Source organism: Sebastes fasciatus, chromosome 2 (genome assembly GCF_043250625.1).
Source record: "Sebastes fasciatus isolate fSebFas1 chromosome 2, fSebFas1.pri, whole genome shotgun sequence".
In the NCBI taxonomy this organism is placed as follows: Eukaryota; Metazoa; Chordata; class Actinopteri; order Perciformes; family Sebastidae; genus Sebastes; species Sebastes fasciatus.
The window spans coordinates 34,701,978-34,728,341 of NC_133796.1; the positions used below are offsets into that span (position 1 = coordinate 34,701,978).

General features: G+C 39.6%; 1 protein-coding gene across 3 annotated transcripts in view; it reads left to right on the plus strand.

Annotated features, from left to right (window-relative positions):
• Window positions 1-26,364, plus strand: part of znf609b (zinc finger protein 609b) — a 102,624-nt gene that overhangs the window by 26,551 nt on the left and 49,709 nt on the right. For all 3 annotated transcript variants that reach the window (XM_074621922.1, XM_074621932.1, XM_074621916.1), the window contains exon 2: window positions 3,899-4,782. In XM_074621922.1, the coding sequence (XP_074478023.1) occupies window positions 4,027-4,782 (756 nt within the window). In that variant the 5' untranslated portion in view covers window positions 3,899-4,026. The remainder of the gene's footprint in view (window positions 1-3,898; window positions 4,783-26,364) is intronic.

Consider the following 26,364-nt stretch of genomic DNA (forward strand, 5'->3'; position numbering starts at 1 on the left):
GGAAGATACAACAGGGCTGGTCGGGTTTTCAGTGTCATAACTGGACAAATGGGTATTTAGAGTATTTCTTGGAGCTCTTCCATAATAGAGAGATTAATTTAATTGTACTCCCAACAGTAATGAAGCAGAAAATGTGCTGATATCCCCATACAATCTCTTTGGATGCTGTCATAGTTATCGGAGAAGCTTCAGGATTTGACTTGATAAGCCCATCAGGATGAGCCGTATTTAGTAAGGGCTAATAGATCTGGGGATGTAGAGTGAATTTGTAATAATTTCAGTTTCAATTTGTGGTTTAAATGCTGTGCAGGTCTGCTGACTTTTGTAAATTGACAAGTCTAATAAATAAAGTTGAGGTTAGATATTCAACACTTTTTAAGCAAGTGGAGCTCTCAATAACTAGAAAATCATGCTTGTTTACAGTGTTTTTATCAATTCTTCAGTTCACTTATATAATTAAGAGAACACACTTAAAGGAACAGTGTGTAACATTTAGGGGGATCTAATGGCAGAGTATATTAGTAATAAGTATGTTTTCTTTAGTATAATCACCTGAAAAAACGAATTCTCGTTAAATTAGAATGAGCCGTTTATATAGGGAGTGGGTCCTCTTCACAGAGCCGGCCGACATGTTTCTACAGTAGCCCAGAACGGACAAACCAAACACTGGCTCTAGATAGGGACATTCACATTTTCACGTCGGCCACTGTAGTTCCACCTCACCGCTAGATGATTGTTTTTTTTCCAGAGCTGATGATGGGTGTAGCTAACAAGTAAACCATCTCGCTTCTTCTCATTTCTGTTGAGAGTTGCTCATGCACAGTACCGATCGGGTAGCAAGTGACACGTGTTGTTGTTGCTCTTGTGTAGCTTAAATGAGCTAATAAATGATATGATAATATGCTATCGGATCGGTGCATAGACTCGTGTACTCGCTGATACCCGATCCAGCATTTTAGGCTGTATCGGAGGCATTTCCGATACTGTATCGGTATCGGAGCAACTCTAAAATTCCCACATTGATTTCCCACTTTATTTTAGTTTTGCCTTTGCGGAAACAATTCAATGTTAAGTTGCTTCTAATCAAGGGTGCAGTTTGAATTAAACCATTTTACCAGAGGTCGTAAAGTAAAGTAAATGCATTGTTGAAATAACATGTTATGATGTTAAAATGCCATAGCATGAATATTGATACATTTATCAGCAAAAGTCTGCCAGTCTAGGCAGAAAATATTTCAGATATCTACTAGAAAATGTAAGATTCATTACTTAAATTGCAAAACACAAAGCAAACACACCATGGCTACTAATCAGACATACGAACCCATGTATATCATTTTGTGAGGATCTTTCCAGGGCTCCTCTGCGAGCTGTTTGGCTGTATTTTGTACAAAGCACAAAGAGAATCATCAGAATTCATGCCTGTTTGAGGCGGTATTGATCTCATCACCCTTACCACCACTCCAGAGTCTTTTGTGCTCGGGCTTCCTCATCCTTCATGTTCTTTATCGCACGGGGAGATGACAACTACAGATGTGAGTGTTAATTATTTACCAACATGCAGTGAGTTCTCAGGGGACTGTAAGCACAAGATTCTCAGAAAATTGACTTTTTCTCGTACTGATATCAGCACCAGTGTATTTCCAGCTTCTGAGGGGTTAAACCATGAGACGCAATGATACCTTTTTTCTCAGTACAGATAGGAGTATTAAGTATTTCTTCTGGTCGATGCCTTGTAACATCTACCATGAGTAGCAATGGTATACAATGAAAAGAAACAGTTACATGAATATGAATCAGTGTCAGTAATGGTTATTTGTACAGGAAGCCATTAAAAAAAAATAAAAAATTTACTCACTGAAGATTTTTTACTATTCCAAATAGCCATGGTTGTAGTATTTAAAATAGACAAACTAATTGGCTGATGCTGAAGGCGAGTACTAAAGAGCAGTAATGGTACTGATGTAGCTGCCAAGGCCAACTGTATTTATATAGCATGTGTTATTCACAAGGGAAACTCAATGTGTTTTACATTAATAATTCCTCTGCATAATTTCAATGTATAACTATAAACACATATTAAAGGTGTTAAAGAGATTTCTTTTCACAGCCAAACACACAAACCCCAAACAAGTAGATTTTCACATTGATGCTAAAATGTTTCACTGTTTCTCTTTGCAATCAATCGCTGTCATATTTCACAAAGAAAGATTTGCAAATATTAAGAAGGACATTTAAACCATAAACCCTAATCTGAGAACATATTTATTCTGAATTGTAAACATTGAGTAGGAAACCTTAACCCTCTTTTTTTTTTTAATATCTCTGTAACGGATGCATATAGCAAATTAATTTAAAAACTATCCTTTAGTGCACCGTTCCACCGTTTCAAGTAACCGTCACTGGCTTTTATAATCCATCCAGAGGTTTGGTAATCCATCAAAGAAACATTGTGGTATCTTCGGAAAATTATAAAAGTGATAATCCGATGTTTTATGTATTTATTTATCCAATGCCGACAACAGAAACAACTCTTCAACGTTACTGTTTAGGTGAATGATATTTCTGGCAGACATGTTGACTCTGTCTTCTCCAATCACAAGCTGTGACATTAGACGGTGAACCGTGTGCAAATTACTGCACCAATGACGGTTGCAAAATGGCGCATCGCTGATTTACAGACGTGATTAAAGAGCTCTATTTCATGTGTTGAGCATTTAGAAATCTACTGCAACACGGAAGCAGCCTTCAGAGAATAAATAGATACATGAAGATAGTTATCTGAAGTGTATTGAGCTACTTAAAGACACTCGCGGAAGTGACGCGGTCGGCAAAAGGGCAGAGAGCTGCATAATAATGCCAGTTCTATTGGGATAAATGTTTTGTTTGTCTGTGTAATAGTCTTTATTTATGGGGGGGTTTCACCTGAGGCCTTGGGCTACAAATGTGAGGATAGTAAACTTTACACATAGTTGTTGTAGAAAGTGAATGAATTGTTGAAACATTCAATTTCCGTTTGACTTTTTCTTGGGATTTCTTGGTATTATAACTTTTTATAATATCATGTGATATCACAAGGGATGCACCGGATGCACTGTCACTGCAGCATATAATATATATATATTATACAAATAGCCCATGTTGTGCTGAAAAAACTGGCAATCAATTACGTGCTTGTGCCTTACAGTACGGAATTCATACACATTAAGTATATTAAAAGAGTCCAGGCCCTAGTAATGGGAAAAAATGGCCCAGATCCCAGAGGGTTAATTTCTTGAGGTTCCATTTTGAAGACGTGATTTGTTATATCCATGTGGATCTGCTCTTTGTCCAAAATTGTGATCCGTCCTCGAATTAATGTGCTGAAAGATATGAAACATGGTGACCTTTTGGCTATATTGTGTAAGCAAATACAACAAACCGATGTTCTCCCGAGCCATACACTGGTTCATTCATGTTTTTAAGCTCCTCTGCTAATGCAAGATTACCATTGTGTGCTGGAGTTGAAAAGGCACGGCTCCATAAACCATGCGGGGGTGTGTGAGGCCAGCTACTCCTTATTTATCAGCAGTGACACTATCAGCAGCGCCTTGTGAAAAGAGAGCCAGTCATTCAGAACAGTGGGGCCACCTTGGCTGTCAAAGCAGGATTTAAGCTACATTTCCCATGGTTGCCATGACGACTGTGGGAAGTGATTATGAGGAGAGGGTTTCGGGGCAGTGCTGTCACACCAGTGGGTATTACCATAGTGGTTTGCGCAGTGATCATGAGAATTACTGGCTCGTGATCAAACGTTTTTTTTTGTACCCAATGAAATGCTCTGTTCTGTGATGGCAGAGTCGTAGTTCTGCTATTTCTATGTCAGAAGACTAATATAACTCTTCTCTTTTCTTTCTAGGACAAAATGTGGTTAAATGGGACCGGGACGAGTAGACCGTGAGGATTCTCTAACCCTTGCCCCCGAGTCCCAACCGTCTGAGAGGGTGTCGGACCTCACTGAGGCAATCCTGGGCCGTTGGCACTAAAATGTCCCTAAGTGGTGGCACTGCAGGCGGGAAAGGTGTGGACTCTAATGCGGTGGACACTTACGATAGCGGGGATGAGTGGGATATCGGTGTTGGAAATCTGATTATTGACCTTGACGCTGACTTAGAGAAGGACAAACTTGAGATGTCTGGCACCAAGGACGGCATGGCGGCACCTCCCAGTGCAGTGGCAGCGTTGCCCGACAACATCCGGTTTGTTAGTCCAGTGTCTGGCTCTCAAGGCAAGGAAAGCAAATCCAAATACAAGCGCAGTAAGAACTCTAAAGACAATAGTAGCAAAGCTTCAGCTGGTGATGGGGGTAAAAAAGAAACAGGACGGACTCAAGTTGAGCCAACGGGCACGGCAGCGGGTGCAGCAGCTGCTGGCAACAATTCCACCTCTGGGAAGAACATGGAAAAAGGGGGCAAAGCCTCCAGAGGTGTGCTGAGTGGTAAAAAGGAGAAAGAAGGGGCTGGTGGGAAAAGTAAGAAGGACAAAACAGAAGGAGCCCCAATCGTGGCAATAGCCGCTGCGGAGAAGGATGTTGTGTCTCAAGCCCAAGTTGCTTTGGGGAATAGTCGTAACGCAACCTTTGAGAACACACAATCAACAGACTTGGCAGAAGCCAATCAAATGGGGAATATTGCACTTGAACCTGTAGGGATAGTACCAGCATTGACTGCAAAAACTGAACCAGAGGAGGTGGAAAATGGTAACGGTGAATGCAAGACGTTAAAGAAGGTGAAAAATGAAAAGGTAAGTTTTTCTTTTTACCTTTTTATGCTGGATGGATTTGTTTGGTGCTGTGTTACATTATTTCACTGACTGGTGTTGAGATGTATTCACCTTGTCAAAGGCAGTTATTAAATCAAGGTTTTATTCGGTCAATTGCAAAGTTGACATGAATAGTTTATATAAAGTTGATGAAAGCAATACGCAACTTTAAATACATTTGTATAAAAAAACGTTAAGTATTTTGGTATAACAAAGGCATACACATACAAACATTGTTCTGTTTTGACAGTTTAACTCTAAATGAAGCTATGCTAGCCTGTCAGCATATTTTGGAGTTTGATGTAAAAGTTCAATTGTGCCCTGAACTCAGTTGTTGAAATGAGTGGACAACTACTCAAGTTATCTTTTATTTTCCAGAAGCCAGCAACAATTATACAACTGTGGAGTTGCATTTGTCTTTGAAAAGTATCTTTAAAGCCCCCCCTACAGCCAGTGTTACTTCCTGTTTTTTGGTTAACGTTCTTTCTTAAGCAGAGAATGGGGGTGTGGTTAATACTTGGACGTAATTCATTACCACGGCAACCAGATTGCATCATTTTTCAACCCAGTTTAGATCAAACCAGCTTAGATTTACTGTTTATCAGACCACAAATTAATTAACGCAACACACCGACTCTCTCTCACTCGCCCTCCTTATTACCGTCTCCTCCTGGCGAGGCAGCCGTCTGGCTGCTGCACTGATAACACGGCGCTGGTACGAGAAAATTAACTAAATGGGTTTTATTTCTATAAAACAAACCAAATAACGGCGGGGGCAGTGGTACGTAATGTAATCGGTGTCTGCCTGACCACCGTGTAACACCGGTAACACAGACTACCGTGGCAAGCCTAGCAACAACCTTCTTTTTTTAAACTTTGAACACAAAATTAAGTTATTTGTACAAAAAATGTTGGCAAACAGAGTGGTTAATCAACTTAGTCAGGAAATTAATAGGAAATATCATAGAAATGCCTAAATACACTGAAGGGGGGCTTTAAAACAATACTGTCTTTCATCAGTTTAATCTTCATGGTGTGAATTAGCACAATAGGACCGAGCAGCACTGTAGGGTTCTTGAAGTTGTGCTTTGTGATAGCCCGTCGTTTACAGCCGGCTTGGAGGTGCACTCCATTACCTGAAGCTGTCTGACATGTGATGCATTAAAAAAGACCTACAGCTGTTTTCTCTTTTATCACCACATGGTGAATAAGGGCACCCTTAACCAATATGATTCTGAGACCAGCTACAGGAAATGTTTTTTTTTTCCCCCTCTTCTTGACAGCAGAGGATTCATTCATTTTAAAAGGATCATGATTTAAAAATGTCATATGCCATGTTAAATATGTATACCAGCCAACATCAGTTGCATTTAACCATGACCGTGTTATATACTGTGCACGAGCCAGTAAAACCAAGTACCAATGTCAGACAAGAATATAATAGACGTTGTCAGCCACATTACGCCTGGGAAGTGAAGTAAATGTCACTTCTCGTTCCACTTTTATTTTCTTCACACAATTTCTCCACCGACATAATCTTACAAGAACAATATAAAGATCTGTGTAGCTATTCACCCACACTTATCTTGTTCACTCATAGAGTTGATCTATCGCTGTGTCTATTGTAGCGGCCTTTTCATGCTCTGGCAGTATAAAAGACAGCAGAGCAGGGAGGTGCTGAGGACTGTTTTTGTCTGTCATCGTGTTCCATTCTTAATCCCACAAGCCCCAGCAATGCCTGGTGGAGCAGTGTGTGTGGGGGAGGGAGCTGGTGCAAAGCACGCCTTCGTCGTTTTTCCTGCTGCTCTGAAAGTGGCGTGGGGGATGGGCTGCGAGGAAGCCTGTTTGATTCCTTAAATCCAGGACACCCAGTCGTGAACGCAGGCTGTAGAGTCTCCTTGGGCTGACTGCTATGAAAGGCAATTTCAGGAAAGTCTTTGTAATCATAATGTATTTAGAATGAAAAGGCTTTAGAGGGAGAGCTACATGAATTGGTTTTCTACGCTGAATAAAGGAGAGAGAGGTCACAACGGTTTTCAAATCTAGCTGGTGAAAGGTATCCTTGAGAACGTGATAAAAAGGATGTGATTATATTGCTGCTAACAGCCATTTTGGCTTTAAGAGCCGTTTTTAGTTTGGCAACCCTAGGTAATGGCTAAAAAAATGCATTTTTTTAAAAAGTGCATTTTTTGTAAGTCAGTTTGCCATGTTAACCTCAACATGGAGAAACTGAAATGTTTCATCACTTAAGGAAGAGGGAGGATGTAGTAAGGAAGGATCCAAACCTAGTGCTGACACCCAGCCCATTCGTACGAAAAGGCGTATGAATGGAGCAAGTCATAGCGTCCAATAGACTTTCTTACTTTTGGCGTGTCATTTGTACGCCATGTAGTCTGTACTGACTGCAATGTAAATACATCTACATAAATATGCTACACTCGGAGCTAGTGATGTAGAATAAAAAGCGAGAAAGACTGCTTATGGCAGGCGGTTGGGAATGTGGATGGGTCCAACAAACACACGACTATTAACCAGGAGACCGGTGATTTGTTTTATAAGTTACGTTAATGATGTTTGTCAGGTCTTTTTGAGTGATGTTTGTTTGTTTGCCATACTTATGTTACATTGTTTTCATACATGTATTACTTAGTTTATATACTTAATTTAAGCCCAACCATGATGTTTTTTCCTTAACCTAACAAAGTGGTTTTGTTGCCTAAACCTAACTGTGTACATTACCGTAGTTTTGTTTCAGGGTGTACAAATGACACGCAAAAAAGCCTAAAATGCGTCCTCATGACACACAGAATGTTCTTGTAATGTCGTGCTATTATATGCCTTCCCATAAGTATTTAATACTCTTATCAACACAGAAGTGGACAAATATGCTTTCTTTATGCAAATGTATGTGTATATTTATTATTGAAAATCAATTAACAACACAAGAACCCATTTTCATTCACATATCTTGATGTCAGAGGTCAACGGACCCCTTTGAAAATGGCCAGTTTTTCTTTGCCAAAGTTTGGAGCGTTATTTAGCCTCCTTACCAACAAGCTAGTATGACATGGTTGGTGCCAATGGATTCTTTAGGTTTTTCTAGGTTCAAATGATACCAGTATCTTCACTCTACCTTTAAAACTGAGCCCGCTACAACCTTGCAATCGCAAGTTGCGTTAATGCGTTAAAGAAATTAGTGGGGTTAAAACAAATTTGCGTTATTATGACGTTAACTTTGACAGACCTAATTCTTATATAGCAAATATTGGTTTGCTGCTATATTAGTGCTCTGGATATCGAATAGAGCACTTTAAAGAAAACAATTACTGTTGGGAAGTAAGTTTGTTAGCCTTGTTACATCTTGACTGCTGCTTTAAAAGAAGTAGCTGTCCCTCGTCCGGTGTAATCCAAGCACTAATCAGTATGTGTCTCACTAGCAGTCTTGTTCTCCATGGTAGAGGTGTAATAGCGAGGCTACATTGTCTGTGTCCTAAGTTAAAGCTCCCCAAAGCTTTGGCTCTCGGATGCTGAATAAATCATCTCTACTTCCTTCGTACAAGTGCTAACCACCTCTGAGTGTGTCTCACTCTCCCACCTCTCATTATACAAATCTAGAGGAGTAAGGCTGCCTCAATGTGCCACTGGCCTTGATAAATGGAGCGGCTCTCATGGAAAATTACATTGGCAGCGTTACTTTGAGAAGTGGGGAGAGAGAAAGGAAAGGCAGCACTTGAATGAAAGAGCAGCGCTCTGCATTGCTGCTGATGTCCAGCTCGGGTGGTGGAGGGATCTCATGAGAGCTAGCTCGAGTTTTTTTTTTTCTCTTCGCCTCTCTGTGTCCGGCTGACTGTTGCTATTGTGTTACAGCTCATTCCTTTTAAGTAGCGCCAGGGCTTTTAAAGGCTCTGGGAGAGAAGAGAGACTGTGACTTATTTTAAGAAGGGGAGTAAATTACATCAAGAAGCTCACTACAAAGTGAGGCTGTTAGCTTACCTGTCCGTGTTCTAGTAAAGCAGATAAGCAGAGCTGTTGCTTTATTAACTGCCTGACAGTATTGAAGTGCTTGTTCAAATATGTTAGATCTCCTTTGCATCTCGCACAAATGTGTATCTTTAGCATTGTCATCTGTAAATCTACACTCTTTGCAGACATTAGTGATGTATTAAGCTGCCAGTTTACTGCCAGAACTGCTTGTCAGACGGTTGAATAGCTTTGGAAATCCCCTCTATACACACCTTTCCGATGATTAGGGCTGTGTCCGACCATTTCTGTGAAGTCGGGGTTTAAACTTCTCTCTCTATCCTTCTGAATAACTCAATTTGTTAGTTTTTAATTGCAGCTTTCTTCAAATCATATATTTGGTAGGGCTGGGATACACCCATCTCCCGATTCAATACTATCACGATACTTGGGTGCCGATTCGATATGTATAGTGATTTTTAAGTATTGCGATTCGATATTACGACTTATTGCAATTTTGGTTGACTTTTTAACACTGGGAAAAGTTGGGTCATACACTTCTAGGGACTTTTACTTGGGAAAATATCTACATTGATACAGTAAAAATGTTTGATTTTCAGCATGTATGTAGTCAGAGATGTCCTGAAGTCAAATATATCAGTGATTGTCAGACATTATCTATTATTTTTTTTCCAGCAACCCAACAATTAACTAACTAACTAACTAATCCTCAGATTAGTGTTTTTTTATTTTTTATTTTATAAGGGACATGTAATGTTTTATACTTCTGGTGAATATAATCTAATCAATCTTATTTCCATATATGTATTTTGTATATAAGTTTACCACTTTGGATTTAAAATGTGAGAGTGCAGGTTGTATCCATGCAGACACTTTCGTTTCGCGTCGCTGCGGTTTGTTTTGGTATGACGGATACGGAACGGATATGACGTCACGTTGCTCAGACTACAACATTAAAAGCGGTAACTTCCCTCTACCTCAGCATACACTCAAATGATGCAAATATATTGATTCTCACATTAAAAAAATCTATTTCAAAATCGTAAAAAAAACTAAAACCTGTGATACATAGTTGAATACATTATTTTTCCCACCCCTAACATTGGACAACAGAGTTTTGAACAAATAACAAAACATATTCATATAATCAATTATTTGATTCCACAGAACGTTGATAAATGATAGTATGGAATTATCTGCCAGCCCCAGTTTCATTGCTGTTGTGATTTCTGTGTTGTTTCCTCTGCCTGTTTGAAGCATTCACCCTCGGGGAGTCCCTCACTACTACAGGAAGAAAACATTTGACTCTAATTGTTTTCCACGTCTGCCATTAGCAGCTGCCTTCACAATAATGCGAAGCGGTTTGAGCTTGTAGGCAAAACAAAACACTAGACTCCATAAAGTATGAAAATAAAATCAAGGACGTTAATAACAGACATGTTGAACATTTTGTTCTTTTTTAATCACTGAACAGCTGCTAGAATGGGCATAAAAATAAATGTAGTAATGTTAACATTGGTTAAGCCTTTTATATTTTCATTTAATGTGATCGTGCATGTCCCAGGGATACTCCTTTTTTTCCGCAGACTAAGATGCATACCATGCATACTGCACATTTTCAAGGTTTACAGCGTCTTATCCCTCACTGACATGCCTTTGCAAATCAAAACAGCCAGTAGAATCAGTGTAAATCAAAATGGCTTGTGTATTCACATGATGGAAAAAATAAACCGCAGCAAAACGCTGATATTTTCAGATGTCAGTTTCATAGGGCATACAATATGTTAATCTTCAAACCTTCCATAAATGTACAGCGGTTAAAAAAACAAAACAAGGATTGAAATAATATGGGCTTTAACATCAAACATAATTGCATCAGTTCATGTTTTCCACCCCATCTTTTGTATTTTACTTTTTTCTCAAACATGCTTATTGATAATTATGTTGTTAGGTGAGGGCTTATCAGACGAACACAACCTCACAGTTGATTCTGAGATGGGAATACATTTTTAATATTTCCATCTCAAGCTGCCACAAACCATACACACAGCTTCCAAGATTAGTTGGCTTTCTCTCGTCATTTGGTACAAACCCCAAATGCTGCCAAATAACCGCAATTTCAGTGTTTTTACGTCCAACTTGTTTACGCTTGCTGTCTCTTCCTTTTATCGGAGGAAGTCAGTCAGCCTGTAAGTGACAATAATGAAACTTTTGAAACACATTTTCAATATATTATCATTCCAGATAACGCCCCAGTCTTAGTTTGTACATTATTGGACCTTGAAAGACAGGCGCCGCAAATGTAGACATAATTTAAGTCGGTTTATTTTATTACACAAATTTTATCTCCCAAACCTCCTCCTTGTAGGGATTTCATTAGCTTATTTCCATCACTAATCACTATCCAACATACTTTTTGATACCCAGGGGGAAATTGGGATGTTACAGTTGCCCTTTTATAGAAGCATAAAGAAATATATGAAAAATACAAATAAAAGAGTATGGAAAATGTAAATTATACACATAATGCTACAATATATAACACAATATATGTAGAGTTATATAAAAAAAAAAAGAAAAATAAGAAATGAGAAATATAAGAAAAATACCAATAAAGGAGTATACAGTATATAATGTAAATTATGTACATAATGCTGCAATATATAACACAATATATGTAGAGTAATATGAATAAATAATAAAAATGACAAATATGTGCATCAAACTAGGGCTGTTCCAAAGACTTTTTTGGGGTTTCGGTGAGAAATTTTCGAAGCTTTGCGGCATGGCGAACTACTGTACATATACGTACCTCTACACATAACAAACAGCGAAATCCATCTGAGAATAACTCATAATTAATTTTGAATGTATATAATGAATAATGTGGGATTATTTCTTATTTCATGGGCTATTTGGGGATTTATACATTATTATTACATACTTACTGTATATATAAAAAAAAACACAACAAGCATTGAATACTGATTTAGAGGTTGATTACCATGGCAACAGTCAAAGCTTCGAAGCATTCGGGTCAGCCTTAAAAATACGGAATATAAGAGATATGTGCATCAAACATATACAAAAATCATTCTGTAGCTCTACGTAGGGCACAGTCCAGTATTTCTGCACCTACGCTTCACTCTGCTGCAGTGAAAAACCAATTACATTTACAAACATTTTCAGATTCACATCGCTGTATAGACCGGCCATCAACCTTCACCCGAGAAATCTATATTAGAGAACCGTTGTAGCCTAAGCCTCCATTATAGCAGATTCCTCCCAGCCCACACAGCAGACCACAGGTTCAGATATTGAATTAGAAGAAGAATGCCGCGGCCCACAAAGTTTATAGTCTTGTTGCTCAGGAAATCCCTGTCGAGAGGAACCACAGGCTTTTTGTTTGGAAATATTTAATACTGGAACCAGGTCTTTCCAGTCGTAAACACTACTGCCTGTAGTCACCTTGACCCCAGTGGATGTTTAGCTTGATTTGTGTCCCATGATCTCACCGCTTCCTGGAGGCTTTTGGGATTTGTTGTCACTTTTGATATTGAGTGTAAAGTAAGCTTGCTTTTACCACAAGTGCTATCTGGAACAATGAAAACTTTGGAGAAAAAAAGACCTTGTTGTATTGAGTGTGACTCATCTTACTAGTGAAAGGATCCAATTCTGCAATGAGAGCCTTGTTGGCAGGTTTTCATCAACATGTTTTCCCCCCTAACTTACAATTGCATAGTTGGTTCATAGATCCTCTAAAAATGATCTATCTTATAAAAGAAATGTTTTCCAGTCTTTAGACAGACAGTCTTAATCAACAGAGTACTGTTTTTAAATCGTGCCTGACTATTTTCCCCACAGCTAATCAAGGTGCATATAAACCTCCGGACTGCATGCTGGGAGTGTGAATGCCATATTGTTGCTCCTTTTTTTATTAGGATAGCTTGGCTCTAGTATTCTGCTTTTATTAAGTGTTCATACCTATAATCTGAAGCTCTTTTGGTATTTCGTAACCTAAAAAGTGTTAGATTTCTTTCATCATTATAATTGTTTTAATGTGTTTTAATAGATTTTGATCTCTGAGAAGTCATTTTTGATTGTTCTGTTTTATCATCTAGTTTGTGAAGTGTATCAGAGATCAGCTGCCTTTGTCTTGAAACATACTGTAACACAAATTTGATATCCTTTTTGTGAATGACTTTTCCAGAGAAAACCAAAAGACATCAGCCTCGACCACCAGTGGTTAATTTCAACATGGATAACAAGTTACGAGCGTTGCTGACGTTGTTGTCTATGCTATCAGCATTTTACAATGCTACTGCTGCCTAAATGTGCATAAGGCAAGCAATTATTTGAGCGCTTTACATCAATTCTTGTGTCCACAGCTGCTTTAAAAAGTCCAGACAAGCGTTTTAGGGCTGTTTCAGAATTAATCTCCGTCCATACTAAGCCTGAAAACGCATATGACCATTCACAAACACTGGGCATGCGGGTGCCGATGTAAACAGGAATTGATGTAAAACAAAGCTTGTAACACATTATCCATGTTAACCACTGGTGGTCGAGGCTGAGGTCATTTGTTTTCTTCCGGAAAAATGTTCATGTGAAGGAGGCGTGACGAATCGGAGAAGGACAAAACATGACTGATAAGACCCGATCAAGAAGTGAACGTGGGTGCCTGCATCATCGTTTTCAAAGGTCTCTGTTTCTGTCCGTCCAGACTAAAACGCAACCCTGAAGTTTTAAACTGAAATGGATCAGCAGCGTTTTCAAACATCTCCGTTTTAAACGCCGTAGTAGTGTGGACGCTAGGCGTAAACGTTGCAAAAGTAATGCTTATCAAAACAAAAGCATATTAGTGTGGATGTAGCCTCAGTATATAACAGTGTGGTCATATCTGCAGTCTGTAAAAGCGTCTGGCAACTTGGTAATAGTTTTATTTTAACATCAGTATCATGAAGAAGGAACTTCATTTTTACCTTCCGCTTCAAACACAGATTAAGAATTGATGTGCTGGTTTTCTGCAGGGACACAAAACAATGTTGAGCTACTTTTGCAAAAAGCAATCACAGAGCTGTCAAACAAAGCCCCTGTCATGCTTTGTCTTTCCCTCCCCGTCTTTCTCTCTCTCCTAAGCTTTCCACGAGGTGTGTTGCTGTGTCTGGAATCGGCTCACTATGAAGGGGAGGCATGTGTGGGGGGAAGGGAGAGCAAAGGCTTGTACCACTAATTCAGCTCATGAAAGACTTATGCAGCAAGAGCAGCTGTCTTCCATTGTCAGGCTGCAGATTTCCAGTGTGCCTCATTTCGCCTCTCAATGCGTGAGTAGCAAGAGAGCCAGGGAGGAAACAAACCAGAATGAGAAGGGAAAAACAAGCGAGGGGAAAGGGAAAGCCAAATATCAAGACTTTCGATGTAGGCCTAGCTCTGTTTTTTCTATTTAAAACCGTAGTGGGTGTGCGGTTGGACCATAGTCTAATAATAAACCATGAGCCTATTCAGACCCAGTGTGCAGTATGCAGATAGATAAAAAAAAAAGGGCTCTACTGTGGTGAGAGGGCATGTGAGGGGTAAGAGGAGGAGGAGGAGGAGGAGGAGGTGGTGAGGGTAAAGAACTGCGTGAGATTAGGAGAGGAGGGAGGGAGGGTTGAACAGTGTTATGAATGGATAGAGTCTTTAACCCCCCAACACACTGAATAGTTTGTCACAGGCTGCTGCGGCTGTATGTGGAATGAGAGGAGCTGGCTGAGAGCTCTTGGATTCCTGAATCCTTGAGGCATGTGGTCTGATTAGCAGAACAAAACCCACACAGTGGGGAGGAGCAGACGTGGCTTTTTCCCCCCTTCAACTGGAATTTTCTACCAGCGAGGGGAGAGGTGGCTGAGAAGTTTGTACCGACTTGCTACGGTTGTAAAAAGTGTTTGCAGACTATGTTCGGGGGATTTCTCTGTAGCTTGTCTATTGTTTTGGCCGCATGAAAAGACCTTCCTCCTCTTAATTCTTTTACCCTTCCCCTTAAATTTACACGTTTTTCTGGTGCACATGTCAAAGTAATTATCAATATGGAGACAGGTTTGACCATGAAACACTGGATGAGAAAACATTTGCAGTCCAAGAGCTTAACAGCTTGCGAAAGGTTTTTCGTTTAACAAAGAGGAAGTTAACAGCAAGGCAGTGTTTGAGCAAGAGTGATTAAAGAGAGGATTACGTTTCTTGCCCTCCCCCCCTAATACTTTTCTAAAGGGATTGTTTGCAGCCAGTTTGTTGTTAAATGGAACAAGTTCGGAAAAAGCTTCAACTGTGAAATTCCTTACTTAACTGCTTGTTATCAAAGAATATCTATTTCCTCTGAAGTGTAACGTTCCTAAAACACTTGGAGTTCACCACTTCCTTATGTACTTTGGTTTGTCCTGCATCAAGTTAAGAGATTTAAGGCTATATGGAATTTGCGTTTTTGAAACCTCTAGTCTTACCGCCAACCTGCCGTCAGAAGGTCAACATGCTGCAGTTTCCCAAACTTGACACCCTCTGGAACCAGTCCTGAGATTTCGTAGCTTGATGTTTTATGCCTATAGTTCACACTACACGACTTTAGCCCTGATTTTCCACTCACCGATAAAAGCCCCAGATCAGAGAAAATCGGCGGTGGCTTGGAGCTCGTGCGAAATGTGCAAGCTGTCCAAAGACATCGCAGATGCATTCCAGATATCTAGCAGGCTGAATATCCAGATCTGTCAGGGAGCTACAGCCGATGAGAGCGCGAGACACGTGGTTGAGGGGAAACCGAAACCTGACGGAGAGGTCACCTGTAACAATAGTAACTTTACTGTATGCTTTGCATTTGCATTTGCAACACGGATTAAAGTTGTTGTTGCACCTAGGGTGTTGGATGTTTGCATGAATAAACTTGACCCATAACACAGTGACTGATCACATATAAAGACGTGTGGAAACAGGCTGTTATGTGAACACGTGAAAAAACGTAGTTTGGAGACCTCATCGGGGATTTTTGAAAGATCTTGTAGTGTGTGAACTCATAGAGGAGTAAAGAAACCAGAAAATATTCACATTTAAGAAGCTAGAATCAGAATGTTTTGACTTTAAAAATAAAAAATAGATACTCAGTGATTAATTGATTATCAAAATAGTTGGCAATTAATTTAATAGTTGACTAATCAATTAATTGTTGCAGCTCTAGATTCATCGTTAAAACATCACATTTTCCTAGAGCCCATGGGGACATTATTAAATGTCTTGTTTTGTCCGACCAACAGTCCGAAACCCCAAAAATATTCAATTTATTTACTGTGATGTAAGTCCAATGTGAGAAATTTAAGAACCATCAAATGTTTACTTGAAAAATGGGGCTTAAATGATTAACCGATCATCGAAATAGTTGCAGATTTTTTTCTTTATTTAACTAAACAATTAAAGAACTAAAATCACCAACTCTACAGTAGTTTAAGTTGGGTAGCAAGTGGTCAAATGCTGACTCTACTTGTGTTTGGGTGGGGTGGGAAATACAGAATGAGATCATGTCTCAACCTAAACATACATTTTATAGTTTATTTGTTTTCTGCAAACAACTTTTGCACGCATGTTTGCACGCACTGCCTTAAGCTAACAACTAATCTAGACGGGATGATATACTCCGCCCAGGAAGACGTTTTTTTTTTTGCGTATACCAAAAGACATAAGTAGACCAAGGTTTTCTGTATAGACTATCAGATTCTTAACTCAGTTCTGCGTACCAGCTCCCACTGTGATTATCTATAATTGGCCTAAAAATACCACATGGCTGGTTGTATAGCCTTTTGGGAAAACAAGTATACACATATGTGTGTGGCTTGTTTGCCTGTTTTGGGATGTAGTTTCATTGGAGTCTCCTCAGTGTTCTCTGTGTTTTTTGAATAAAGTTAGGAAAGGAAAATACCTTGGGAAACCTGAAAGATTTTGACTACAAAGCACGAATGACGCAACGGTTGTCTGTAGTTTTACAAACCCTGTTATTGTTAAACTTAATTAGAATAAAGTTTCTTAAGACTTTGGTGTAATAAAACCATATGCTATAAGAGTGTTTATCCCCTAGGTATATGAGATGTTTATGTTATTACGGACACAGTGTTTTTAGTGTCGACTCCTGTTCCACACAGCTAGGCTTCTTGTCATTTTACACTCCGTTAATCCCCCACAGAGGTAGACAACTGAGCAAACAGACATAGTGGCTAATCCATTTTCTTATCTGTCAGATGGCGTTGTTGTTCGGGGCCGTTTGTTTGTCGTTTTCTGTCTTCTCCGGTCTTATCCCTCTCGTTACATTCTGCTGGATGTCGAAAGGCTCGTCTGCCAAAAATAGAGCAGCGGTCCACATTTCAGCATGAGAAATTGGAGAAGCAAGTTAGATCATGTGCGTGCCCTCCCCTTGCGCTCCGTCTGAGAGGTCAGCCTCGAGAGCAAAGCTTTTATACGAGCTTTTCTCTAATCCACCGACTACCGTGCCCATTTCGAGCATAATTGAATAACATCTGTTTAAACATAAATAGCTGCTTCTTGTGTATTAATAAAATTTAACAACACAGAGGTCTTATTTTGTGAGAAGTCTGAATTTGAGGGTCTGGTGCGTTGTGTCTGTGCTTGCATGCTTCCAAGCTTGGAAGTACAGATCTGAGATGAAAGGATTTTCTTTCCTATTCTAATCCGCACAGACAGCTAGGCCCTTGTGATTATTCCCGCCCCCTTCTCTCCACTCATCTCTTTGAATGCCGGGCCTTTCTAATTCACCCTAAAAAGGGTTTCAAAAGGGGATTATACCGCTGATAGAAATTAAAGGGAGAACACGTCCGTCCTTTGGGACCAATGTCAAACATTCATGAGTCGATGGATGTTTGCATCGTGCACAATATGGGACTGAATTCGGAGCAGTTTGCATTTCGCAGGGTTCCTTTTTTTTCAACACCAAATTGCTCATATAATGGTGTATTAATGATATTTTAGAAAAGGTTATTAATGTAAATGTTTACTATGCGTGGGGAAAAAAATAAATACAGCATTGTATCGCGATATTTTTCGTGACAATATTCAGGGATGCACCGATCCGATACCAGTGTTTAATTAATAAGCTGTATGCCTCACTGTGTGGATGTGACTCGGATCATTCTTTTGTGTAAGGCAACATCAGGCTTGATTTAAACATTGCTTTCGGAACCTTATGAAACAAAATGTAACCAGTAATTATGTAGATATAAATCTGCTGAATTATTATATTATTAAAATAATAAATCATGCACCAGCATCTTGGTAAAAAATCTTCAAAATTAACAGCAATTACAATTCAACTGTAACCCTTTTTAATGCAGCAACAAATTGGTCAAACAGGAATTAAAATTCCAGTATATAAACATAAAATTGAATTGCATAGATCGAGCCCTTTGTCATATTTGAGTCAGTATCGGCTCGATATCTGATTCGGTATTGGTGCATCCTTAGCAATATTGCATCGATGCGGACGTCAAGTATCAACCTTTTATTATATAAACTATTAACCTCTTAATAATGGACGGACGCTATTCTCTATATATATCTGTATATATTCTTGAAGCTGGCTCAGTCCTAAAGTTAGAGTGAAGATACTGGTATCATATGAAACTAGAAAAACTTAAGGAATCTATTGTACCATGTCATGTTAGCTTGTTGGGAAGAACGCTAAATTACGCTCAAAAATTTTGCTAAACCTTGGTGAGGAAGAACTGGCATGGTCATTTTCAAAGGGAGCCCTTGACCTCTTCAAAATATGTGAATGAAAACTCTGAGATGAACAAAGTGAAAACTGTATCTTATTAGATAAAACAGATGTTGACAAACTGCAGAATTTGCAGTTGAAAAAAAGGTAATAAATCGCAATATATCTTATCGTAATACTCGTATTGCATATCACAGAATGTTTAAAATCACATTAAGATTGTATTGTGACCTAAGTATCATGATAATATAGTATCGTGGAGCCTCTGGTGATTCCCACCGCTACTGTTTACTAGTTGTTGTTGAAAAAATTCCCAAAGATTTGTTGATCCACAACATGCAGACAGCAGCATCACAGCATACGCCTACATGCAATTTGTTGTTCTACAACGTTCCCCGTTACATCGAGAAATAGTCTTCCTATATAACAATTTTTGTCAACTAATAGAATCAAATTATGCAAATTGAATCTTTTAACAAAGAAATGTCATCATTGTTATAACACTAAAAGTGGATGTTCTTTATTGACGTCTTCTAAGAGTATCATTAAAGTTGACAGTTATGGGGAGAAATTATGTTCCAGTCAATTTGAAAATGATTTTAAATTACCATAAATCAGGATGTCATTAGCGTACATCAGCAAGACATTACCAATACTTTGTTAATGTGAGGGAAAGAATATCTTCAAAGTGCTTTATTCCTTTTGTTCAGCAGTAGTTGTCATAGATTTACATGTTCGGCAAAGCACGGTTCTCATGACAGTTTTACACTGAAGCCCTTCATGTTGTTGGAGAGTGTTTGAGAATGAGGTAAAGCATCTTGTGGCTCACTGACCTGGGCCTCAGTCCAACAACTTAACGCTTCATCACCACTGAATCCCTTAAATCCTTACCCCCCAATCTAATGCTCTTAAAGAGAAAAAGATAAATAAATAAATGATATATACATTAAGTGTACAGACACTGTTGGATTGTAGCGTTCCGCTGCCCTAACTGAAGTTCCGCTTTGCTGCCAAGTCCTTTCAAACCCGATGACATGGAACTATTTGACTTTGGCATCAAGGAGTCGGTCACTGTTTACATGACCATTTTAAATTTATGCAGCTGGCAGACGCTCTTCGACCAGACTTGGCCTATGGAGGGATGAGAGTATTAAAATAACAATATATAAAGAGTTATGATGAAGTTATTGTGAGCAGAGCGACCATATAAACCAGGTCTGCACTGCGGATGACTCAGCCAAACATTAACTTCAAAGTCCATGTTGAGTTTGGGAAATGTTTAATGCCAGTCATAATAGACACAGCCTAACAGGGTCCAAAATGTACCCCTGCAAAGCGCCAAATGCGGGTAGATTTTCCATTTGGCGAGTAAATCTCGGAAGGCTATCCGCCACACTGGCAGGTAAACATTTGTACCAAAACAAACTATAAGCTTGGTTACACTGAGAGTCTCCATTGTGTTTTGGTGTCATTTACTCTGCTCTGTGTTGGAGTTTGACACATTGAGTGAGAGAGAGGATGAAGGAACATTACAGCTGTTAACATAGCAGTGCAGTGTGTGTACAGTTTAGGCTATTTGTCTGTGAATAAATGCTACAACTCCTCAAAGGACTCGAACTTAAGGACGCCCCGGCGTCCCAGGGCCGAAAAAAATAGGATCGGGGAGGATGAGAGTTAATTTTTGGACGAATAAGGGACAAGAGTTGAAAGAAAAGTACCTTGCTAACGTTACAATGAACCACGATGAAATGACGTTTTGTGTAGTACACAGTTCTTAGTAAACCTCCTTCACAACATAAACACACACACAGCACATACCGCCAGCCTCACGACAGCCGCAGCAGCAATGGGGAATTATTCCCAAGTTAATGAGGTAAACTGGCTAGTATTAATGTTAGACTGTTTGATGTTAACGGTAACGTTACATTTAACGCTAGCTAACCAGTCAGCAGCCGACGTTTGCATTCACAGTGAGTGAGCTGACGATAATGTTACGTTTACGTACGGAATCAAAACTCTGCAACAGCTCATATCATGTTACTATAATGTTAACCACGTATTTACTTACGTACTCCTCTTCGTCCCCTATGGGTAATAAGGCTGTAGTGACATCTCCATCGCATTTTGTCCGTGGCAACATGCTGCTCCTCTCACCATGGCAAGTGCATCTTGTCCAGCAGCTCCTCCAAATTTAGGATGCACCAGCTAGCAGGGCCGGTTCTAGCTTTTTGGGGGCCCATATTCAAAATCTTGTTTTTTGACCAAATTCAACTTTTTACACCTAAAAATATATGTTTGAATTTAACTTAGCTGCATTTTTAACATCAAAATCAAAAGAAACATGCAAATGTATTACTGATTTAGTTCTCTTAGTTTTGTATTCCACATAATACCTTATTAACCCAATGAAATGTACTGAAACAAAAAGGCAATTTATTATTTTTGGCCAGTAAAAAATATTCTTGGCTGGTGGATTTTTTTCATTTACCAGTCCCCTTGGCCGGTGAGTCAAAAAGATACTTTTGGACACTGTAACCTAGCTTGTCCCCCATCCAGTGCACACTGTGTGTGAAGCTATTTATGGACTAAATGTTAGAAATATTGGAATTGATGCCTTGTACTTGACCTGCAACTCTATCCTTTTATTCCTCCTCTTTGTCCGGCAAATTAAGTCTTCTTAATACTGCAGACTTCTGATCCCTGTGTCTTATAGATTATCTGTACCTACATGATTTACTACATTAAAAGCCTTAAATGTCATAAATGATAAATGTAGGTTGTCCTCTGCAAATACCTCTCCTCAAAAACTGGAACGACTTTTACAGTCTCCAGTGTGTGGAGGTTTGATTTTCTCATGCTGTTTCCTTTCCTTAAACAGGAGTACCACATGCATCAAAGTCACCCCTGCCACAGCAGAGTCCTCTTATGAATGCTGATATGCTCAATGGAGACTGCATCAGTGTCCTTGAATACAGGAGCATTGCATTATCTGTAGTAGGCAGAGAAAGACTCCCGCTGTCAAAACAGTGTTCATCCTATATAATGCTGTTTTTCTCCCATCGCTCTTCCAGACCCTTTCGGTCAGCAGTCCTGTCAGTTGGTTTTTATTTACTACAGACACGGGAAAGAATGTAATGTGGTAGTAGTACTGCTGGAAATAATTAAGAAAAGAAAAACAGTTAAGACCAGGTGGATATTACTCTTTATCAGAATCCCTATTGGCCAACACCTTAGCAACTATTATTCTTCCTGGGGTCAACATTCATACCGAAAGGCATTTTATTTTCCCCAGTACACCCAAAATTACTGCCTGTGGACTGGGAGAAAACCAGAACCACCTGGAACAAACACAGACAGAGCATGCAAAGCGACTATCCAGGATGCTTTGAGCCCTTATTCATTTCATTACTTCATAACATGCAGTGTTTCCCCTAGGTTTACTGCTTTGGGGCAGCGGATCGGCCCCTAATTAAATACTCTTTCTACCACCACACCAAATTCCGTTCTCAAATTCAACACTTTAAAGTTTCTGTAAAGTTTTTTTTTCAGTTACTACTTTTCAGTTACCACTTATTTCAAAAGAAGATACGTCACTTTTAAAGCTGGTCTGTTACTCCCGTTATTTCCTTCTTACAAAACAGTGGTGAAGAACACCAGGAGCAAATGCCAGGAGTTGAGTTTTCATTAATAAAAAAATTATGACTGGTGTGTTAACTGCATGGCAAATTAATCAGAGCACACAAGGCCAAATTTCCTCCCAAGTTACCATACAACCAATTGCTAACAGACATTATTTTCACTTCATCGGTCTCTCCTCTGCTCCGAGAGACTAAGCCCCGCACTCAGTGAAACACGAGAGCAGAGGATATTAATGATCGTGTTAAATTTAAGCAGCGGTGCTCATAATGAATATAGGGTGGAACACTGACATGGGCATTCTGTTCACCTCTCAGTGGGTGAGTTGGAGGATGAAGTGATTGTTGTGTGTTAACTTTCAAGAGTTGTGAAATCCTGCTTCGTAGTAGTATTAACCTTTGTGCAGTATTGGCATCTGATAAGCCTTCAAAGTCAAACGGGCTTTCCAGATTGCATTTTGTTGGTATGGCTTGATGAAATGCACCCACTTAACCAATGAGCTACTGCAACAACATGTTGCAAGTGCAGACTAAGTGATCACTGTTCATCTACAGTTTCTACAGTGTTCAATAAAAACCCACGACGAAGATCAATTTAAAGATTTTACTGGTTCAGATTACGTTTTTAACCATGTAGCTAAGCAGCTTACTGTACCAGATAGACAATACCTGATTACTTAAAGAGGACCTATTTTGCTTATTTTCAGGTTTTATTTTGGGTTTCTAGCAGAACATGTTTACATGCTTCTTTTCACCCTCTGTCTGAAACAATGTTTGAGCTTCTGCCCCCCCTCCCGAAAAGCTCCACTCTTAACTAGCTTTGTTTGAGGGTGTACCAAACTAGCCGCTAAGCAGGTATTATGCAAATGTGATACTTGTTTACATCACCATGTTACGAAAGAAAAGGCAGGACTTCAATCAAGGTGTTTCAGGCCGTTCAGGAGCAGAGTTTCTGTGGGGGAGAGTAACTCCCTTTGGCGTAGACTTTGGGCTTTGTGACTTTCCAGACCTTTTACATGCACAAAAACTATTTAGCACACTAAAGGAAAGGGAAAAAGCACAAACGCATAATAGGTCCTCTTTAATAATTTCTTCCCTTTTAACGCCAATTTATACTTTCTGTATCTGCGTGGCCATGAAGGTCCATGTGACGTGAATTTTGTCATCTATGACTGTGTCCAGCTGATGGTACGCAACACATCTGTGTGTGCAAACACCCGCTGACGCAGGCACGGACCGTTTTTGGACAGTGTCTGCACATTTGGATGTCCTTGTTGCGACTGTGAAATCATTTTGAAATGTAAATAAATCACGTATAAGGGTCACTGTGCTTGTCTCAAAGTACTTCACTGGTGCACAGATGGGCTGAGGGGTCGATGGCTTGGCATGTTAAGAATTATTTCCCTCTAACTTGATATGGAGGGCAAGCTTCCTGAATTAGTATACCATGCAGTTGTTGTTTTTTTTGCTGAGGTGACCAAATAGTGGCCGATTACCAAAGTATGCACTGTTTCTTCTGTGATAGTTAAATAGTGCTGCGTGCATTTCTTTCCCTACACCTTTCTATTTCCAAATATCCCAAAAGGACTTTAGGGTGTTTGTGTAGGGGCGAGGAGAGGAGGAGGATCAATAAAGGTGAAGTTAATATGGAAATGAGCTCCTCTTTGTAGAGGAGGCTGGGGAGTTGTTTAGTCCTTGGCGATGAGCTGAGCTCGCACATTCAATTATGTTTCGTAAGTGGGGCTTCGCTGTCCATCTGGAAAACTAAATTATATTTAATCATATCCATTAGGTTTATGTATCCCTTGAAGAGTGAGACATTTTGCTGTTAAATCCATTCTCTTAAGTCATATGTCACAATTATTATGATATTTTTATTGTTAATAATATAGCCGAGCACATTACTCTCGAGGTCCCGGCAATTTGGTTACTGTTGAATGATGTGACATTTAATATACCTTAAAAAATATGACGCTTTGTCTCTGTGCCGTGTGACCTTCAGACTATACTTCCCCTATATTATGATCTGGGGTTTTGTCCTGATCTAGTTAAGATGAATGTCAAACCTCAATGTATCCACTTTATTTCTCCAGACCATATTCAGACACTGGTACATTGTATTAGATGTGCAGTTGTTAACTGCTGCAGGGCTTCATTGTTCCAAGTCGAAGTCAAGAACAAATACATCATGACTTGACAACTGGGGTTTTTGTAGATTTTCTAATGCATACTGTGAGTTTAATTATTAATTCAGCTCTCATCTCAAATCTAGTATTGGGTATGAATTATTAAGATCCAAAGAGGCAAAGTGTTGGGAGTAAATGTACTTGGAAAACCCTTCAAATAAAAGCCAAATATAGCATGAAAAATATCTTTTTGACTGGTGTTCTGTGGCTAACTAATGTTGAAAATAAGACATAGACTAGACTAGGGCTGCAACTAACAATTATTTTCATTGTCAATTAATCTTTTGATTATTTTCTTGATTAATTGATTAGTTGTTTGGTCTATAAAATGGTGAAAAATGTCGATCAGTGTTTACCCAAAGCCCAAGATGACGTCCTCAAATGTCTTGTTTTGTCCACAACTCAAAGATATTCAGTTTACTGTCAAAGAGGAGTAAAGAAACCAGAAAATATTCACATTTAAGAAGCTGGAATCAGGATTTTGACTGTTTTTTCCTTAAATAATGACTTAAATCGATTATCAAAATAGTTGCCGATTAATTTAATAGCTGACATCTAATCGATTAATTGTTGCAGCTCTGGACTAGACAAACTCATTCTTACATATTACATCTTGAAAATTACAACTACATAATAGATATTTGAAACCACATAAGTCAAAGCCACTTATCTCTTACTTAACAATACTTAATTCTGACCCCCTGGCTCTTAAGACTGTCAGTCTGACAGTAAGTCCCCAGGATAAATAAAGATGGAGGTATCATCTGTGTTTATGGATAGCAGCAGGGCGGAGGGTGGGGGTGGGGGGGACTACAATGACTGCACTGACTGTTTATTTTTATCAGGGCATTAGCAGATTAGGCACTCAAACTAACAAGGTCATCAAACTGTGATGGCTGAGAGCAGCGGACCTCTGCTAAGCGGCTGGCAGAGGGAGAGAGAGAAGAGGGGAGATTTTGTGCGTTATAGTGGGTTTCACTTCACTCCCTCGACATCACCTCAGCCTGCCTTATTAGTGCTTTTAATGATCTGAAAGTACAGAGATATCATTTCTTTAGAGGTTCCCTACGAGCAGCTGCAGTGTGATGGCTTACTGCGTTGTGCAGACACGTTGCCGGATCTCCTTTGATTAAGTTTTTAGGGTGCTTTCACAAGCCAACATTTAGTCCGTTTTAATCAAACTCTGGTGTGGTTTGGTTAGGCAGTTGTTAACGCAGTAATCACACTCTGATGCGGACCGAAAAAGACGGTCCGAGACCTCTTGCAAGAGGTGGTCTCGCAAGCAAATGTTGTTGTGGCTGGTTCAGACTACACAATATCTGCCTGATTATAGCCCGACACAGCCGTCGTAGGGTGTCGGCTCGGATCGGCAACGACAATGAGTGTTGTGCGTGTCAATCGATCGTTTTATCTTATGTAGTGTGTCATAGTAGATGACAACCGACGCCGAGTCTGGGATGCCTCACGGCTTCCCGGCTGAAAGTCTAACATGTTTGATTTTGAAAGAGGAACGATGTTGGTGCTGTGAGATGGAATTGTGAAAACGAGGAAAGATTTGTGGAGCTATGTCACCAACACTCCAGCCTTTTTGATGTTTCCTCGAGGGACTAACACAACAGTGTGAAAAAAGAAAAAAAGCTGGCGTGAAGCGGAGGAACTTCAGCAACCTGATGAGTAGGCTACTGTCATTAGCATCAAGCTTCCTTCCTGATGACATCAGGCACGTCGTGAAAGACGGCCAGCGATGATTGGTCTGGTATCGACGTGTAGTCGAGTCACGGCAAGAATTTATGACTCTCAATCGCCTAATCTGACAAAGTGACCATCATAAGCGACAGAAATATTGTGTAGTCCGAATCGGGCATTAAATAAAGTCCACAAAAATAGTGACGTTTATAAAGTAATTTGAGATAAACTCGAAGAGAAGGGATTAATGCTCACAGAAGATCAGTGCCGAGTCAAAGTGAAAAAACGATCATAGTCCGTGATTCCCTGCACAGAAGTGGCAGCTCTCGAGACG